The 20,545-nt window shown below is 45.4% G+C and overlaps 1 protein-coding gene across 1 annotated transcript in view; it reads right to left on the bottom strand.

Annotated features, from left to right (window-relative positions):
- Positions 1–1,416: 1,416 nt before the first annotated feature.
- plppr2a (phospholipid phosphatase related 2a) overlaps positions 1,417–20,545 on the bottom strand; it is a 93,302-nt gene continuing 74,173 nt past the window's right edge. Inside the window, exons 3-7 of the mRNA XM_056288341.1 lie at positions 8,142–8,262; positions 7,359–7,609; positions 5,817–5,993; positions 2,709–2,836; positions 1,417–1,525 (exon numbers count right to left, since the gene is read on the bottom strand). Of these exons, the coding sequence (XP_056144316.1) occupies positions 1,417–1,525; positions 2,709–2,836; positions 5,817–5,993; positions 7,359–7,609; positions 8,142–8,262 (786 nt within the window). The remainder of the gene's footprint in view (positions 1,526–2,708; positions 2,837–5,816; positions 5,994–7,358; positions 7,610–8,141; positions 8,263–20,545) is intronic.

The raw sequence follows: 20,545 nt of genomic DNA, 5'->3' as shown, positions 1-20,545 counted from the left end.
ACAACATGTGAAAAATGCTTGTCCCGGCATGTGACGTGCTTTTTTTCTTCTTCTTCTTGGGTTACCGTTGTGCCACCTGCAGCTGGCACACTTGTTGCTAATTTTGTCGGAGGAAATCTATTTGAGTTTCACGTCAGTTTGGCAAAGCTGCGACCAAACCGTCTGAAAGACAATAAAGAAGAAAGCCAAGAGCAGGTGTGTGTACTTTCATCTGTTTGCTTTTGTCGGGTGCCTCCGCTAAGCTGTATCAACTAAACTCTTTGATCTCGCGAAACCTCATGCAGCGCCGACTAAGGCCCCGCTACTCCGACTTGTCTCTGTGCATGCCTGCATGTGCATGTGTGTGTGCATGTGTGTGCGCATGTCTCTGTTGACGCATGCATGTGTGTGCATGTATATGTGCATGTGTATGTTTGTGCACATGTGTGTGTGCATGCCTCTGTTGATGCATGCATGTGTGTGCATGTATATGTGCATGTGCATGTTTGTGCATGTGTGTGTGTGCATGTCTGTGCATGCATACGTGCACATGTGTGCGTGAGGGAGCGAGACGGAGAGAGAGAAAAGAGAAAAAGAACAAGAAAGGTAAGAGGAAGAGTCAGTATATGTCATAGTATGCTGTGTGTGTATGTGTGTGTGCTTGTGATACGTTCTAAATGGCTGGTCTTTACATATAAATATCGGCTGCACTTCTATCCTCTAGAGAAGTTATTTGGTCCAAGATGACAACCTGTTGCCCAGACACCAAAGCTGTGATCTGGGAGTCTAAGCGCCGAGAGTTCACAAGGACAGATGAGTATCTCCCCCACACACAGCTGTAAACTCATTAATAGAGTCGAGCAGAGGAGAAAAAGATCGTGCCGGCTGCATGTTGATGAGGCTTTCCCTGCACAACACACCATTACGGATGAATTAATGTGGTATCGGTGAGCTTTACACGTCTGACTTTATACAAAATAGATAGCATTGCAACGAAAAGTCTCTAAAAATGAAAGAAAAAAAAAAAAAACCATACCAACAACAAAAAAACAGCAACAAACAAACAATAAAAGGATGTACCTGACACTGTACTGAATATTCAGCTAGGTAGCTGAGAAGTCTTTTGACTTTACTGGTGGTCCAGCAAAGAGAAAGTCTGTAGATTTCACCTATCAGTTCCCCGAGGGTTGGGGTTTGGGAAAGTTAGGGAGATGATGTTTGTGCGTGTGTGTGTGTGTGTGTGTGTGTGTGTGTGTGTGTGTGTGTGTGTGTGTGTGTGTGTGTATATATAAGTGTGTGCATGTGCCTGAGTGTGCTATAACACTATACTATGTTTGTAAAGGGAGGTCTAGACCTGCGTCGAATAAGATCGGTGTAGTGTTGCATATCGCCCCGCCAGATGAGCGGCGCAGTAGGGCGAGTGCTGCTCGGGCTGGTCTAGACTTCGCTGGAAATGGAGCGAGACGGTATGAGGACATCGGGGGTGGCGGGGAACCGATAGGGCTGATGGTCATGTGATCTCGGTGAACGGAGACCCCCGCGGAGTCTGCAGGGGAGAGAGAGGAGTGAGACAAAGAGAGGGAGAGAAAGAGAGAGGGGGGGGGGAGGAGAGAGAAAAGCGAACGAAGAATAATCAAGAGAGATGTTCCGGGGCGGGGGGGGGGGGGGGGCGAAAGGATGACACCGGAGAAGTGGACAAACGAGGGTAACAGAAAAAAAAAAGTTCAAGGAAAGAGAGAAATTGTGAGAAGTGAGAGAGATAGCCAAAAATATCTTAAGTTTGTTAGAATGGTTGAACATAGGAGTTGTAGGGTGGGGAGGAGGAGGATAGGGCGGGATGCTGGAGAGAGTGAGGGAAAGGGAAATAGATTGAAAGGAGAAGAGGCAAGGTAGGAGACAGGGGAAAAGAGGCATCAGGTAAGGGTTACTGAGGATGACAGACCACAGAGGACACAAACCAACTCAGACAGAGGTAGCCATTGTAATATCGTCCCACTTCTTAACTGCTGGATGGACCGCCCACACGCTAATCACCCCTTCTCAAGAGGATTTGTTTCAGCAATTCTGCCACATCGAGGAAGAATAGAGGTAAATTGGCGGGGTCCTCTAAGGTGGTGACCGCGTGACGACCATATATTTCCTTTACCGCCCCTAAAAGGCCTTTGTTAGATTCAGGTCAAGGTTTTCCTGGCATCAGCCCTCTCTCCATTGAATCCCAGCCTTTTCTCAGAATGGTAAATTACACCTCAGGTGGGTCGGCCAAACTGCTGACTCACTTCAAAGTGATAAGTGGCTCCCTAAACCCCAGATAAGGGGAAAATGTGTAACGCTGATGATTTAAGGAGCGAGGAAGTGTCTGTTCCCCAGGCGAGCGTTCACACTGGGATTTGTTCTATCCTCCGGCTGGAATATAATCACTGCTCATTTCACACCTACAGGACAAATCCCATTAGTGCTGTTATCGGTCTATGAACAGGGGGTTTGGGCGTGCAGCAGTTTAGGGGATTGAGTTGCGTGTTTTTGCAGGGGGGGGCGGGGTTTCGGGTGTGTAGATGGGACTAGTGGCTAGGCGTGGCGATTCGGGGAATATTACATTGGTGCTTCAGGTCAGAGGGGAATGGAGAGCGACAGGTTCAGATATGGGACAAGGGGCGCATGTCCCTTGGCCCTTTGATATGTGCGGCCCTGCCTCGCACCCATCCCCGCCCCTTACCTGAGGGCCACTTAACTTTTCAAGTGGACTCTCCACGCAGGGCAATGTCACCATGGGCATGCCCAGCACAGACTCAGGGCGCTGTGGCTGCGGCGGAGGAGAGGGAGGCTGCATCTGCTGGAAGTTGTTGATCACGCAGGTCACCTGGAAGAGGGAGACCGGTGCAGACAATTACCTTAGGTTAGGTATCGTTGGAAATTTACTCATATCAGTACCGGCATCGGCACCTCTTATCAATACCAGTGCTTGATGATACCACAAAAAGTTAAACTGTGGCGTTTTTGGCCACTTGTGGCGCTACTGAGGGAAGTGTGTCTCAGCGACATAACAAGAACATGAACGTCAGCTGATTTTCAAGCAAGTGCATAAGAACATACACACCACGAGCACAGAGCTGTAAAGAGGGAGCTGCTAACTGGCTAGCAAGAGTAACTGGCTTACCAAGGCTAACAGTAATTTAGCATCTTCTGACACTCGATCAAATCACTTTTTATTATCCCTGCTAGGCGGTAGCCTGGGAGGCGATATTGCATTTAGTCATGTGTGTCTGTGTATCTGTCTGCGGCTATTCTCGCATACTGCTGGGGGTCAGCCCTAAGTTCCCCCTGACCTGTGAGTAAGCTATCAAATACGTTACCTATTGTTTGTTAGGTTAAAGAAAGAAGTAAGGAAAGAAAGAACACCACGTTATTTTGTCATTGTACAGTTGCAATGAAATGTCTTCTCTGCATGTAACCCATCCTATTGTATAGCAGCAGTGGGCAGCTGCAGCACCCGGGGACCAACTCCAGTTCTTCTTTCCACTGCCTTGCTCAGGGGCACAGACAGGAGTATCAACCCTAACATGCATGTCTTTTTGATGGTGGGAGGAAACCGGGGCCCCCAGGAGGAAACCCACACAGACACAGGGAGAACATGCAAACTCCACATAGAAAGGGGCTGGGACAACCTGGGGTTCGAACCCAGGACCTTCTTGCTGTGAGGCAACAGTGCTAACCACTGGGCCACCGTGCTGTTAAGGTTAGGGTTAGGTAGAGGTTAAGTCAGGTTAAGGTAGGTTAGGTTAAGTTTAGGTAAATTCAATGAAACAGGGTTGAGGAAACACAGACATGCTCCCTACTACTGGGCTTATCAGCCTGACATTTCTGCACAATTATGACTGTATGATCAAGAACCTCTCATGGTTGCGGTGACTCAAAACCTTTGAAAAGCGTTTGTTCTCGCTACCGCTGCTCCCTCTCTTCATTCACTCTCTGGCCCGCTCGACCAATGCTGCTCTCTGTCGCTGCCTGATCAAAGTCAACCATGTGAACGCGTGACTCACATCTACGGTTGATTTAGATCAGGCAGTGACAGTGTCAAAACATTAGGTATTTGGGTATGAGTCTTAAAATTAAAAGAGAAGTTGATCGTATTTCGCAGGTCAGAAAATCGGTCACTGCTGATCTCAGTACAGGAGAACTGGGGGAACACTTGATGAACCGACTAAAATGATCGCATGGCAAACTTTTTCTTTTTGGAAAGTGCAAGTTCCTAGGAGGCTGCACATCCACAGACTGACAGGTAAAACGTTTTTATTAGGTACATTTTTCAGCTTGAGTACTGCATGTTAAAATATTAAAAGCTTTTTTGTTTCCATATTTCCCGTTCAATCGACCTGGGCGCTGTGCAAAAGTTTTATAATGACAGGAAAAACACTGTTTTTTCTGTCCGTGTGTGTGTGTGCAACTGTCCGCTGTTAATCTCGCATACCACTGGGCCTGTCAGCTTAATAATTTTGTGCACAGCTATGACTGTATGATCAAGGACCTCTCGTAGTTGACGTGATTCAAAACCTTTGAAAAACCTGTTTTATACCGCAGTGGCGGGGCTCTGCACTCTACTGACAGTTTATAGTTGTGCAGTCGTCCGACAACAGTAACATAAAGATAGGTCAGTGACAACACTTGTATCGTGCAATACGATATGATGAAACAAAATAAGTGACCACAGACAGAATCGAAGGCGGCAGAAAGTTGGGTTTTTAACGTTGTGGGCAACAGTGAGAACCGATCTTTGTCCAACCGAGAAGAAGCAGAAGTACATCAGCTATACTTGGAACTTAAGCCTTCAACCAAATGAAGGGGTGGGAGCCTCTACTCTCCTGTCCTGTCCCTGACCACAACATAGCTGACCGCCCGGAATTGGTCCCCAGGCGCCGAAGGAAAGGGCTGCCCACTGCTCCTGGCTGCCCCTGGAGGAAGGGCAGCAGGATGGGAAAAGTGCAGAAGGAACATTTTTTTCACCCACCACTCCCTGCCTGCATGTGTGTTCTAGTGTAAAGTCTCTCATTTTCTTCTTCTCTTCTTCTAAAGCGCTGCCCTGAAATCTGGATGTAAACGCTGGAGCCTTGTAAAGTAAACCTCTGGCCTTCTAAAATTCAATTCAAGATTCTCCAAGCATCTTTGAAGGCTTACATGATCAGCGGGGCTCTAAAAACATAAAGCACAACTGAAATGATATACCCTGTTTTAACTTACATGGAAAACTCCACAGTTCAGCTTTAATGATACCTTCTTCTTTTTTTGCCACCAAGAAAAAAATATTTATTATTGCTGGGGATTGACAAATATCGACAACGCCATCATATTTGACACATGGATGTTGTTACCAGAAGTCAGCATAACATGCACGGCAGCAGCATACTGAATAATGTACTGGTACATATGCAGTACCTAACAGAAACTAACCGCACTGAAGAATTCCAATTATTGGTCGACACAGGTTTTTGATTTTATTTTCTGTAAAAACAATCAGCCTATCAGCTCTTTCTGGTAGAGTGTGTAACCTCTCCTTGGCTGATTGCATCACCCGCTGTGAAAAAATGACTTATGCTGATGCAACCTGCGGCACTGATAAGAAGCGCCGTTAGTACAGCCCTTATCAATCTAGCTAATACCTCCCACATCGGTGCTGGTATCAGTACTCCATAGCCATCCCTACTCTTAACCCACAGTTCCCCCCAATGAAGAAGCCTGGTAAGGCTCTTTCTCTCCTAATGATCCACCCCCCATGCAAACACACACACACAGTACGTGCACAAACAAAAAACACTCACAAAGACCCCGCACCCTCCCTTCCTCACCAGAAACACAGCGATGGCTCCCCCCGTGAAGAAGCCCGCCAGGACGTCCGACCAGTGGTTGCGGTACTCGGCCACCCTGACCACGCCCACGAGCATGGCCAGACACAGCAGGGTCAGGCTGACCGTGGGCTTGGTCAGCCGCGTACCCTTGGTCTTGAACACCAGTGTCACGTACATCTGTAGGGAAGGCATGCAGACACACACGCATGTGCTCGTGCAGAGCACATGCAGCATCGGCATGCACACACATACACGCAAACATACAGGCAGCTTAGATGAGAAGACTGTGTCTCTCGTATGTGTTTTGAAGACTGGAAATCAAACTTGTGGTCCGACGGGAGCACCCCCAACATTTACTTTGATGGTCTGATGAGCAAACCAGGACATATGGGGCCTCCAACTGATGGCTGCTGACCTAGGCAGACTTACAAACAACAGCCAACGCATATCGGTATTTAACTGGTGGCCAGGGTCAGTCACCTAACCATAATCGCTAACAACGTTTGTGTGCATCAAAAATCTTAGAGAAAAAACCCTCCCCCATAAAATCCAGTCTCTCTCTCTCCTGCCAGGGAGTAAAATGATAATCCTGTTTTTCTGCAGCACAGTTTTTGCCATCATCCATATTGGTTTTAATGCCATTTTACTCTATGGCTTCATTGTGGCGGTTTTGGATATGAGACGACCGCTGGACGCAGCTTTACAACGGCATCTTACAGGGCAACACGAGCCTTAAACTTGTTCATTCATTATCCAAACCGCTTATCCTTACTCGTGGGGTTGTGGGGGATACTGGGGCCTATCCCAGCAGTCATTGGGCAGCGGGTGGGGAGATACCCTGGACCGGCCGCCAGTCCATCACAAGGCTTACACAAACACACACATTCACACTTAGGGACAATTTAGTACAGCCGATTCACCTGACCTACATGTCTTTGGACTGTGGGAGGAAACTGGAGCACTCGGAGGGAACCCACACAGACATGGGGAGAACATGCAAAACTCCACAAAGAGGACGACCCACAAGGTTGGACTACCTCGGGGCTTGAACCCAGGACCTTCTTGCTGTGAGGCGACCGTGCTAACCACTGCACCACCGTGCTGCCATTCAGCAACAACAAAATAAACCTAGTTAGACTCTGGACATGATTTCCCATAGTCTATGAGTTTTTTGTACTGGTCGAGTAGTTTATTCATGGTTACTAGGTATGTGTAGGATGGTCATTCCTACAAGTTGAATCAGGAAGTACTTCATCAGTGAGATTCATCATTGATAATATTAGACATTTTGGATATCACTTCCAAATGCAGTTTAGATAATTGGGTTTTATTGGAATTGCTGACAAATGTCTGATGTGTTTGGTTGCTCCATGAGACAGCTTTGTAAAGCTGAGACCAGCTGTGGTAAGTCCTGAGTCCAAAATCTCCACAATGAAGCCAGTGACTAAATCAGTATCATAATTGATATGTATGATGACAGAAACTAGATCTCATCTAAGCGAACAAAAAACAATGACCTTCAATGTGGTAAATCCTACGTACCACCGTGTACACTGCTGAGTAGACGCTGAGGGCGGCGTCCTTGGAGGGGAAGGATTTGCGTGCGGATATGATGACCAGGGGGTTTCCTGTGCAGGCCCGGCGCTCTGTGATGTACTGCATATTCGACTGGCAGCCTAGCGCTGTATAGTTGGGCCTGCAGGCAGACAAGAAGTGAGGCGTCTGGTTTCCCGTCACTACCTGGCCTGCGTTGGCGAAGATGGTGGTGGTGAAGAGGCCAAAGGCGTAGACACCTGTGGAGGGGACAGAAAGCAGGTGATGGGGACGGGGAGGTTGGGACGGGGGCAGTTGGGTGAAGTAAGGAGAGGAGGAGAGATACAAGAGGAGTGATAGCACATATTTCTTAACAGACCATATAAAAATGTTTTTTGTATTCCCTTTTCATATGGGAAAACACAGACAGTAATGAATCCTCTCCTCTCCCCACTACATTGTTGTCAGCTGAGGTGTGAAATTGCAACAGAGGCCTTCACGTTGACGGATTCAGCTGGATATGCAAATCTGTAGCACACTTGATATTCAGAGAGGTGTTATCTGCCATCACCTCAAGTGTCTTAGCTCAAAGTGCATGCTCTAATTCATTATCCAGCTACCATCTACATATAGATACCGCTATTTATAAACTCTGACTCCTTTTACACGTGATCTCAATCTTAAACATGCGGGCGGGTACGCAAACACAGGGACACACATACACACATGCACAAAGACGTAGACACACAAGTGTTTCCAGCAGGCTGTGGTATTGTAAGACAGAGCATTCACCCAGGAAGCGTATGATGCGCCTCAGCAGGGGGTTGAAGTAACAGCAGTCTGCAGTGACAATGGTCTTTTCCTGCGTCCCCTCCGCCTTGGTGAAGAATCCACACAGCTCCCCGACCAGAATCTGGACACAAATAAACAAGCACAGACACGTTTTTCCACATGCATTTCTACTTCAGCTGCAGGGGGAGGAACATGCTCAGTGCAAACTTGGGTTAGAAAGTGAGAAAAAGGAGCACTGTGCAGCCTCAGTAAGATGTCACACAGACAGGTGGTAATTGCAATGCGGGGGCGGAGTCAATGGCAGTCATCTGAACCATAAACTCCAAGGTGTCTCTCTGTTCTGTTTAGAAAAAAAAAAAAACAGGTTGCAGCACGGATGCCTTCGGTATCAGGGTATCAACTAACACTCTCTACGAGAAAGTCTCTTTCAGGACTACAGCGTGTGCTGCTCAAATGAAGTGTGGTGACGGGGAGACGAGGCTTCTGTCTGCATTGCATCCTCTGTTACCACTGACTCGAGCCCTGACCCCTCTGGGGACCCTCTTATCTGCTTTTTGTCTTGTCTTTTGTTCACGACCGCTTCTTCACCATTTGTGATACCGCCGGATACATATCACTCTCTCTCTGCACTCTTCCTCCGTTTGTGCGAGTGTTGTGTCTGGGTTTGCTCGCTGTCTGTTTGAGAGTTGTGTGTATGTTTTCTTTCCAGGACCCTGCTTTTCAGTCAGTGATGGTGCCGCTCTGTGGCGACGTTTAGGGAGGATGCTTCATGTGATTCTGCACACAGTGCTGTCCCAGCGTTGCCTATTCTTCTTTGCCTCGTTTTCACTGTTACGAAGTGTTGTCATTAAGCGCCTGTTACCGCATTGTCTACCTTGACCATGCGGCACCTATTGCATGCCTAGCCGTACTGGAAGAGGGACCCCCCCCCCACTCCCTCTGTCTGATGCCCCCCCCCCCCCAGAAGGTCCTCCTTCCAGGTTAGTTAGCCAATAGCGTTACCCTGCTGTGTAATGATTTTAACTACTTCTTACAGAGTCATTGTCAAGTCAGTCTTTTCTGAACCCTCGTTTTGGGCTCCAGTTTCAGGAGAATACAATTAAGTCTCACAGTGAGGTCTAGGGGAAAGAAAACATAGACGTTTCTCTACTTTAGACCTACCCAAGTTACAGTAAGCACGGGAAATGTAACAGATGCAGCTAACTAGCTAGCAAGCCTAGCAAACCACCTCTTGTATTACAGCCTGCAAAATCTAGTGCTTCCATAGAAAGTCTACTTATTGACAAACCATCGGCTTAAAATATAGCTCCATACATTGACATTTTTATTTACAAAAACTTATTTTAGTCAGGTGTTAATAATCTATGGTGTATTTCCCAATTATTTTCCACCCAGCCACTGAGGATGCACAAGCCAGTGCATTCTTACTGCTGGTCCCAAGCTCGGATCAATGGGGAGGGTTGTGTCGGGAAGGGCATCCGGAGTAAAATCTTTGCCAAATCAAATATGCGGATCATGAATAAGATTTCCATACCGGGTCAGTCGAGGCCCGGGTTACCAACGACCGCGACTGGTACTGTTAGCCAGCAGGGTGCCAGTGGAAACTATGCTACTGTTGGGCGAAGAAGAAGGAGAGGGGGGAAGGCATGTCCAGAGGCAGCGAGAGAGGAGGAAGGGTAGGAGTGTGGAGGTGAGAGTCGGCACTTTGAATGTTGGCACTATGACTGGGAAAGGGAGAGAGCTGGCTGACATGATGGAAAAAAGAAAGGTAGACATACTGTGTGTGCAAGAGACCAGGTGGAAGGGGAGTAAGGCCAGGAGCATCGGAGGTGGGTTCAAACTCTTCTACCATGGTGCGAATGGGAGGAGAAATGGGGAAGGGGTAATTCTGAAGGAAGAATATGTCAAGAGCTGGAGGTGAAGAGAGTGTTGGACAGAGTGATGAGTATGAAGCTGGAAAATGAAGGTGTATTGATGAATGTTATCAGCGCATATGTCCCGCAAGTTGGGTGTGAGATGGAAGAGAAAGAAGAATTCTGGAGTGAGTTGGATGAAGTGGTGGAGAGGGTACCCAAGGAGGAGAGAGTGGTGATTGGAGTGAAGGGAACAGAGGTGATGGGCAGGTGATAGGTAGGTATGGTGTCAAGGAGAAAAATGTGGAAGGACAGATGGTGGTGGATTTTGCGAAAAGGATGGAAATGGCTGTGGTGAATACATATTTCAAGAAGAGGGAGGAACACCAAGTGACATAAAAAAGTGGAGGAACGTGCACACAGGTGGACTATATCTTATGTAGAGGGCGCGATCTGAAAGGGATTGGACACTGCAAGGTGGTGACGGGGAGAACGTAGCTAGGCGGTATCGGATGGTTGTCTGTAGGATGACTTTGGAGACCAAGAAGAGGTAGCGAGTGAAGGCAGAGCCAAAGAACAAATGGCAAGATTGAGATGGTTTGGACATGTGTGGAGGAGCGATGCGGGGTATATTGGGAGAAGGATACTGAATATGGAGCTGCCAGGGAAGAGGAAAAGAGGAAGGCCAAAGAGGAGGTTTATGGAGGTGGTGAGGGAGGACATGCAGGTGGCTGGTGTTACTGAGGAAGATGTAGAGGACAGGAAGAGATGGAGACGGATGATCCACTGTGGCGACCCCTAACGGGAGCAACCGAAAGTAGTACTAGTAGATTTACAGATTATTTTCCACAATGCCCGATCACATTCACTCCATGTGTGCATTACCAGGCTCAGTTAGAACAGAAAAAAGAAAGACTGCGACGCACCTTACCTTTTTCCAGACCGTGCCATCTAGTGGACAAAAATTGTAACTGGTAGTTATGGACAACCCTTGCTTTGTAGATTATCCTGTGGGGAATATATTTTATTTACCACTTGGCACCATTCTCCCCATACGTAGCTTAACCTCCTCTAGGGCTGAATCCTTTAGCAAAAATAAATAAATAAATAATTTTTGTCACTTCATCACATTTTTCTGCACTGGACCACCTCATGGAAATAAATATATTTTCTACTTTTGCATCAGTAAGCTTGTGCTTTGGATAATTTCAATTTTTTTAGTCAGCGTGAAGGTTTCTTTCATCATCTCTTTCACATCCCTTGCGCAACCAACGCACCTGGAGTACATTTCCTCAGGACTACTAATGAATACAGCAAACTCCTTTCAATGGGTTATTTCCTCAAGTTATTTCTCCTGAAAATTCTGTTGTTTTCTGTGGAGGTTTTCCTCCTTACAACTGAGGGTAAGGATAGAGAGTGCTGTCGATCAGCTGTTAACGGCATCTGCCGGTTTTTCCGCTGTGTGAATGTGAAGCTCTCTGGGGCCGTATAGCTGTGATGTAGAGCTACGCGAACCTGACCCGGGAGTTTTCTGTTGCAACAACTGCTGCGCGGCGTGCAACGTTCGGTGACGGTCTATACTTTTATAAGCGGCGGTGAAGAGAGATAAATAACTTCAGTAATTTTGTCTTTGAGCTGTTCGACTGAAATAAATCACCAGTGACAGAGCTGAGATACAGGCAGACATGTCAACCACCGGCATCAAAGAGGCTAAGCATGAAATATGCATAATTAATTAGGGAGCACATCGGGAACGCTCCGCAGGGCAGCTCACATTAAGGTGAAAGGCAATGACGCTAGGCCTCATTTATCTCCAACAGGTTCCTGATATCAGCCGCTCAACCAGATCAACGCAGGAGAACCATTAGCCCACACAGACACTCATCTATGAACTCATCTATGAAAATCTGGCACTGCTGACTCCGCTCCGAGGGTTTTAGCATGACAAACGATCTCGGTGCTCAAATTCGAAAAGAACCTAATTAGTTACCTTAATCATAATCTATTTTATTAACAACAGACTCCCTGGTGGTGGTCAGATAAAGATGTAAACTCGCTTCTGTCCAGAGATCCATTTAGGTGATTAAAAACACCAATCATTGTCATAGGGAACATATTGTTTCATTCGTCCTTTCTTAAGGAGCATCAGGCTGGCGAGAGAGGTATCAGACAGCTAATTGTCTTTCATTTGCTCCCTGTTAGTCTGCACAGCGGCGCCTCTCCAGATTGATGACTGTTTTATTGAGAGGCTCGAATTGGGAAACTCATCTGTATGCGGGTGGAGTGCACTTAAGGATGCAGGAAAACATTATGGTGATTATTTTGGAACAAACTCAGACTATGAATAAGTACCGAGTACGGTGTCCTTAATCTTACACCATTCCGACAACTGCTAAACAAAAAATACCGTGAGTCCCTCTTCTGATACCGACTGTGCTCCACTAACCTGTCGGCCCGGCTCCTTCCCTTCCTATACCTTATGGCCATTTATATGAAAACGTCAGGCAGGATTAGAGGGGAGACGCAGAGGGAATGAGATAAAGGGAGAGACAGACGGACGGACACAGACAGGGAAGGATGATGAGGGTTCGGCTGGGTTTCATGTCTCACATTTCATGTGTGTGTGTGTGTGTGTGTGTGTGTGTGGCGGGGGCGAGGGTGTGTGTGTTGATGAGTGGGTCCTGGCAAGCCAAACGAGCAAATAGCATGCGGAGTCACAGCCGCTGCAGTGGTGCACCGAAGTGCACGCCCGACGGTGTCCTTTCTTCCATTAGGGAAACAAAAACCCACCGGGGATCGCTCTAATGGCTCCATGGCAACCCTCTAAACACAGATATAAGCCGTTAAATCAAAGCTGAGGGAGTTTAATCAGCAGCGAATAGCATCTCAAATAGGAGATGCTAGGGGCACTGTCACACTTGAGACAACCACATTAAAGAGGCCATTAAAAGACATGGTGACTGACAAGACTGTTTCCATGGGTACTGCCAGTCTGCAGCATGCACGGAGGGATCCTCGGGTATAAAATGAAATGTGTGAAAACAAGGACTATATTCTATAACTTGTGAACGGGTGCTCTCAAACACGCAGTCTATCAAGCTGTTTGGTAGCGTATTAAGCTGCGGTATTGTATTATGGTGATGCTGTTATACCAGTCCTGAATTACTCCCACCTGTTCCCCACAGTGGTAAGATCATCTCTGAATGGAGAACTCCCCTTCTGAGACAATCAGTTGTGAAGGGAGTCAAGGAACAAGGACAAGATGGAAAAGAGACAGAAAAAGAAGGAGATGGGGGGAGAGACAGGGAGAGGGAGATAGAAAACAATTAGGAGGGGCATCTGGGTAGCGTAGCGGTCTATTCCGTTGCCTACCAACACGGGGATCGCCGGTTCGAATCCCCGTGTTACTTTCGGCTTGGTCGGGCGTCCCTACAGACACAATTGACCATGTCTGTGGGTGGGAAGCCAGATGTGGGTATGTGTCCTGGTCGCTGCACTAGCGCCTCCTCTGGTCGGTCAGGGCGCCTGTTCGGGGGCGGACTGGGGGGAATAGTGTGATCCTCTCACGCGCTACGTCCCCCTGGTGAAACTCCTCACTGTCAGGTGAAAAGAAGCGGCTGGCGACTCCACATGCATCGGAGGAGGCATGTGGTAGTCTGCAGCCCTCCCCGGATCGGCAGGGGGGGTGGAGCAGTGACCGGGACGGCTCGGAAGAATGGGGTAATTGGCTGGATACAATTAGGGAGAAAAAAGGGAAAAAAATCCCCCCCCCCCAAAAAAAAGATGGAAAGAGACAGAGGGAGAGAGGGAGATGGAAAATGATTAGGAGGGAACAGACAAAAAGAGATGGGGAGCGATGAAGAGAAAAGCATAGATGTCCGGAGAGGGAGAGAAAGAGCCACCCTGACATTTGCAAATCAGGGAAAGTTGCAGTGGGTGAGCGAGCGAGTGTTGACCAAAGAAACGACGACCAGATCAGTCCGGGACGGTGGCGGAGGAACTTGAAAGTCATGGGATAAGGAGTAAAACTGTAGAAATGAATAATTCACAGCTGTGGCTGAAAGCGATCCGTGTGACTCATGCAACGACTTAGTTTGACCCTTATCACTTTTAAATGATCGCCTCTCATTGCCGTAGAACATTTGCTACTCATTGTCTTTGTCATTAACACTCTCACAAGGATTCGTCTTTGAAAGTGATAAGGCTGTCATTGTAGTTCAGAGAAGATGGGGCTGTAACTTCTTAAACCCAATTACAAACTGACAATGCACCAATATTATGATGCACCCAAGACCATGGCGCTCGGGTCCTGGGAGGACTTGGGCTGGGGGGTTTGGTAGGGAGAAGGTCATAGGGTGCAGAACTGACGCTGCTGCGTTACACTACTGCGAGTGTCGGGTGGAATAAGGGAAGATACACACATATGCATAAAGTCATACATGTGCACACACACACACACACGCACCGAAAATTAAAAAGTGAAGTCGGGAAAAGTCTTTCGTTCCGTCTGGCAAATAACAGGTAGACATGGAGACGCAGTGCTAGTGTGTGTTGCACTGGGCCGCCTAATGGAAGACTTGTGTAGGGATACACAAAGAGGAAGAGGAGAAGATAGCCTGACCTTCACCCTAATCCTCAGCTGAATCACATATTAAAACTGACAAGAAGTATAAATTGGGCTTTGAACTTTCTTAGTACAAGTGTGTGTGAATGTGTGTGGCAAGAGAGAGAGAGAGAGAGGAGCGGGAGAGGGGAGAGGGAGCGAGAGAGAGGGGAGAGAGAGAGTGAGCACACATGTATTTGTCTGTCTGTTGGCATTTAATCACGCCTCCATGAGCACAGAAGACATTTCTGTCGGCGTGGAGCAGTTGGAAGATTCTCTTCAGTAACTTGATTTGCGTCTGGATATTGAAATAATGTGAGAGTGAATGCAGACCTTCAGCGTCTATGAATACATAAGCATTAGAAAACAAAGACTGAGGATGATCCAAATAGAGTGCTGAAATGAAAGGAAAACAGGGAAATGGAGGAGGAGGAGAGTGAGAGAGAGAGAGAGAGAGAGAGAGGGAAGGAGCAAGAGAGCGGGAAGGAGAGAGAGAGGGAAGGAGAGAGAGAGAGCGGGAAGGAGAGAGAGAGGGAAAGAGAGAGAGAGGGAAGGAGAGAGAGCTAGAGAGAGAGAGAAAGAGGAAAGGAGAGAGAGAGGGAAGGAGGGAGAGAGAGCGGTAGGAAGAGAGAGAGGGATTAGCAACAAAGAAAGAAGAAGGAAAACGTGGGCAAGAGAAGAGCAGAAGAGACACACAACAGAAGAATACAGATAGACAAAAGATGACGCTGCTGGAAAATACAGACGTCCATTTGTCTCTTTCCACATTTCAGCACAAGTCTCTCAAAGGCCCTGACGTATACGTGAACGTTAAGTCAAAGGACAAGCCATGAAAAGAGAAAACGCCAGACGAACACAGCCCAGGATGTTCTCATCATCTGATAATTAATCAGTTCAATCAAGTTGAGGGGGACCAAGCCAGAAGTCTGGCACCAGCCGGCACGACAGCACTGGATCACAGCAGCGAGACCGCCATGAGCACACAACGCTACAGACACGTGACGACGTCTCCACCCAGAAAAAACAAACAAAAACAGACATACTCTGTCATATCACGATTATGACTGCTTCATCATATAAATTTCCATCCTTACGTAATACCGTGAAACCTTCCTCAGATTTTATTGTTGTCTCCCGCTAATCAGCATCATTCATTTACAGACTGCTCTATGGTAGTGGGATCAAAACAATGTACTACAAAATCATGTACGGATAAATGATAATTTTGCAATGTATGCAATTTATGATATTTGTTTAAAGTACGAGGTGTCCATAGAGCACTCAGGCTTGATTGACATATCTGTAGCCTCAAATATTGCATTGAAACTGAACAACAAATTCTAATGTCTCTTACAGTAGATCTGGCTTGCTTACAGGGTGATATTTTTCTCAGATTGACCAAGGTCCTATTTGGTCAATAAGGCGGCACTCATGTCCAGATGGTTTTGGTAGACAGGTGTTTCGATGCACCACCCGACCCTTAGCCTTTGAGCCTGCTACCACCTCACAGTAGTTGAACTGGCCACATTTAATGAGGAAGATGGGAGGGAACTAAGGTTGATAATACTGAAAATTTCCCTAAAATAAGAGGTCAACATTCATCTCATCTGTGCTGGGTGCTTCAATTTCACCTTGCGCTGCACCTCACCGAGTCTCCCAAGAAAGGAATATGTATATAGACTGGTGATGATCAAGACGGATGACCGTTTACATTGCGCGGTACACTTACAACTGAGACTCATCAATCTTTCTAGCCACAGAAATCTATGAAAAACCCATAAACGGCTGTTGAAGTCTTTCCGAGGCAATTAGTACACTGGAAGCAAACTAGTCCTCTTACAATGTGTGGACACAAAACAGATTAACCAATAATCTTAACTGGTTTCCGAAACCACGGTCGGAGTAACACGCCTCAAGAGCCGCGGACCGACCGTTTCTGACAAGATTGGAAAGGTTATCCGTGCGTAAAGAACCACGAGGAACCGAGCTGTCACTAGCATCCCATTATCTGTCATCATCTACAGTGACCTCAATCTCGGTGGGGCAGTGATTTGAGACCCTGGCTAATGGATGACGTGAGAGACACTGCACATGCTGCGGCGCATTTGGGTCGCCATCACCAGTTATATTCCCGTTTATGTTACACCAGGGGATTGACTTGATGGACCACATGCTGACAAAGCACATCACGGACGAAAAGAACAGAAAATACACAGACAGCCTGATCAATCCCTTACCACGAACGCTGGGATGTCAAAACTTTACGACCAAGGCCTTCTTGTCATGGTGTGATGAACAATCTATAAGACATTGCATACACAAATGCACACATACTTGCAAACGGCCAGTAACACAAATACACGCGTTTGAAAATAAACACACATAATCGTTTGCAGCACTGTACATGCATACAGACCAAGAAACATGAAAATGCACTTATGCCAAAATAATAATAATAATAATAATAATGATAATGAACTTTATTTATATAGCATCTTTCCAAAATAAGGTTTAAAAGGTGCTTTACAGGATAAAAACAACAGGAATCATGAAAGTGTAATCATAAAAACAATAGCACCACCAATAAAACAGTAAGTAAAATAAAACAATAAAACATAAAACACAGTAATAAAAATTAACAATAAAAATGTAGAAATTAAACAATAAAACAAATGGTGTGGGAAGATAAGATAAAAGGCTCACAGGAAGGCTCGACTATAAAAGTGTGTTTTAAGCGGAGACTTATCCACCCTAATCTCCTCTGGAAGGCTGTTCCAAAGCTAGGGGGCCCTGATGGCAAAAGCTCTGTCACCTTTGTTTTTTAGCCTGGATTTAGGAACTAGGAGAGCAGCATTTGAGGGCCTCAGGGCCTCGTGACGGCACATGAGGAGTGAAAAGGTCAGAAATATAGCTTGGGGCCAAATCGTTCCAGGCTTTAAAAATGATAAGTAAAATTTAAAAAATCAACTCTAAAACTAACAGGCAGCCAGTGCAAAGATAAAAGGATAGGTGTAATGTGCTCTCGTTTTCTGGTACCTGTTAAAATCCTGGCGCTGCATTTTGGATTAATTTGACTTTTTGTTGTAAACAGAGAAAAGGGAATGGCAATAATCGAGCTGCGATGAAATAAAAGCATGAATGACTGTTTCAAGGTTTTTGGTAGATAGAAATGGCTTAATTTTAGAAATTTTCCTAAGTTGAAAAAAGCATGACTGTATGACGAATTTGATGTGGCTGTTCAAAGTGAGGTTGCTGTCAATTAAAACGCCAAGGTTTCTACACTGAGGAGTAATAAGATGAGAGTATGAACTTTGCAAGTTTGTAATTTAAGTGTTGTAGGAGTCAGCGTCAAATAGAAATCAAAATCTTGGTCTTTTTTGAGCTGAAGGAAATTTTAAGCCCTCCATTTATGAATGTCCTTGAGATAGTTTATAAGCAAAACATTTTCATTTACGTTATTAGGGTCACTGCTGAGGTAAACCTGGGTGTCACCTGCGTAAAACTAGAAACTGATGTTGTGTGATCTTATCAGATGTCCCACTGGCAGCATGTAAATGGTGAACACAATCGGGCCAATCACTGAACCCTGAGGAACCCCGTAATGAACTGTAGAAGTGGAAGACCTAGACTCAGCAATACCAACACAGAAAGTCCTCTCCCCATTGACTAAAAAATGAAGTTTAGATAGGCCTAAAATGTTTGAAATTATTTGAATTGAGTCCAGGTTTATTTAAAAGGGGTTGAACAAGAGCAAGAGCGGGGTACAGTGTCAGAAAAAAGAGCTATTAAAAATGTTCGGTATAAAAGGACAAAATATGTTTAAAAACGTTTTTTTTTTAATCGAGGGGGGAGAATGTCCAGAGGGCAGGAGGAGGGGTTCATTTTGTTGACAACATCTAACTGTAGGCTGAGAGACAAGGTTGAAGAGATCGAAACAAGTATTAGGCCTCACGAATAGACAAATTGACAGGGGATCTATGGGTGAGGTAATACTCTGATGAATGAGGGAGGTCTTTTGAGTAAAAAAGTTGAAAAACTCATTGCCGGTTTCAGGAGAGGCATCTACAGAAGGGGCAGGGGGTACATCAGTGGAACAGCTTACAGTGTTAAAAAGCACCTTGGGATAAGAAATATTAGATTCAATGAGATGGGAAAAGTAGGTGTCAAGAGTTTTTAACCTCTGTATTGAAGAGCTTCATCAGAGCTTTAAGGTACTCATGGTGGCCAGGGAGCTTAGAGGCCTTCCACTGATGTGCCACTTTACAACATTTATGTTTTACAACAGGAATGTTTTCATTTATCCAGGGCTGAGACATGTATTTAGCTTTCCTGGTTTTAAATGGTACAATTTCATCAAGAATAGAATTGCAGATATCGGAATTAAATAGAAAGTGAATACAATGTGAGCTTGCACCTTTCGAATACTGTTAGTTTGACGAAACTATTCTTTCCAAACACAAAAACGTTGGCTGTCATACTGATTATGACCTCTAGTCTAGGTTATAATCCAAGAGGTTTTCCTGCAGCTTTTACTGCAACAATACAAAATTCTTTACTGTTGTGTTGCATCACTGTTCCCAATCCTTTCATCCCCCTTTTTATTTCTGTCACCTTTGAGCAGTTTTACATCAGAAGAGAAAAAGTAGGATATATTCTCCCACTTTCTGTCCATCCCTTCCACCCATTTCATGCTTCCTTTTGTCAAATCTGCTCTGTTAAATCCCTTCAGATGTGCTGCAGAAGATGAATAGAAACCAGATGCCAAGGTATGTCGGTCTGCTTGCATCCATGTATCTGTCTGCATGTCATTCTCTTTGTCTTTCTCTCTACCTGATTTTATATGTTCTGTGTACAATGTTTTGTGACAAATATATGTATACATGTGCATATATTTCTTAACATATGTCCATAATTTTGTTGATCAGAGAAAATATCTCACTTGCAGAAATTAGAATACGCATTATTATGTAGCATCATGTAGAATGAAAAAAGGACTAGTTATTAATTATACTACTACAAATTATTAGCAGCATAACTCACTAGATCTTTTATACTACAACAAATATACTTTTTACTCATACTTTTTTATACTACTACTATTTTTTCTATTCAACATGATGCCACATAGTAATGGATGCCCTTATTCCTGCAAGCGAGAAATTTTATCATATAAAAATGTGATATGTTGACCTTAGTGTAACCCTAACCATGATGTGATACCTAAATGAATCTGAAGAGCTGAATGATACGACGGCCCGGGGACGCTGTGCCAAATGTTGATCTGAGAACGTCTCTCGCTTGCAGAAATCAGGAGAACCACATAACCACATAATAATATTTGACAGTATACATGGCGTGGGTGTGCTGAATATATATATATATATATATATATATATATATATATAATATGTATGTACTAGGGTTTGTTGGTGGTCTCATTAGTGGCACCAGTTGGGCCCCGAGATTAGGAACATTATGTGGCTGTTTTTTTTGTTAGCAGGAAGTATAACTGTTGGTCTTGTAGTTATTTTGGATTATATTTATCACGCATGCTGTCTGTTATGTGCACCTTTATAATGTTTGCAACCATTAACTTGCTTTCTCAGTTTCTTTATCTCTGTTTCATGTTCCCTTTATTCAAATTTTTTTTTGGATGATCCTTTTATCCGTTTATTTGCTGTTGATTTTACCACCTGTAAACCCGAGTGCATGTTGGTTGCTTTCCTTCTTAATTCAATCAATGAATATTTGATTGTTGGGGGGGAGGGGCTTTGAATCCTCCGTGTCATCGGCGGAGCCTCCCTCAGGAGCATCCTCACACGTAAACCTTGAACCTTCATTTACCCAAACCAATTTCCCCCATTTTCTCCTGACTCATTTCCCCCCACTTCCCATGTCAGATGAGTTTTAACAGAAAACGACTGCGATTCCAGACACATGGATGGAAT

The sequence above is a fragment of the Lampris incognitus genome, chromosome 10 (assembly GCF_029633865.1).
Source record: "Lampris incognitus isolate fLamInc1 chromosome 10, fLamInc1.hap2, whole genome shotgun sequence".
Taxonomy (NCBI): Eukaryota; Metazoa; Chordata; class Actinopteri; order Lampriformes; family Lampridae; genus Lampris; species Lampris incognitus.
This window is presented reverse-complemented; position numbering and strand designations above follow the sequence as displayed.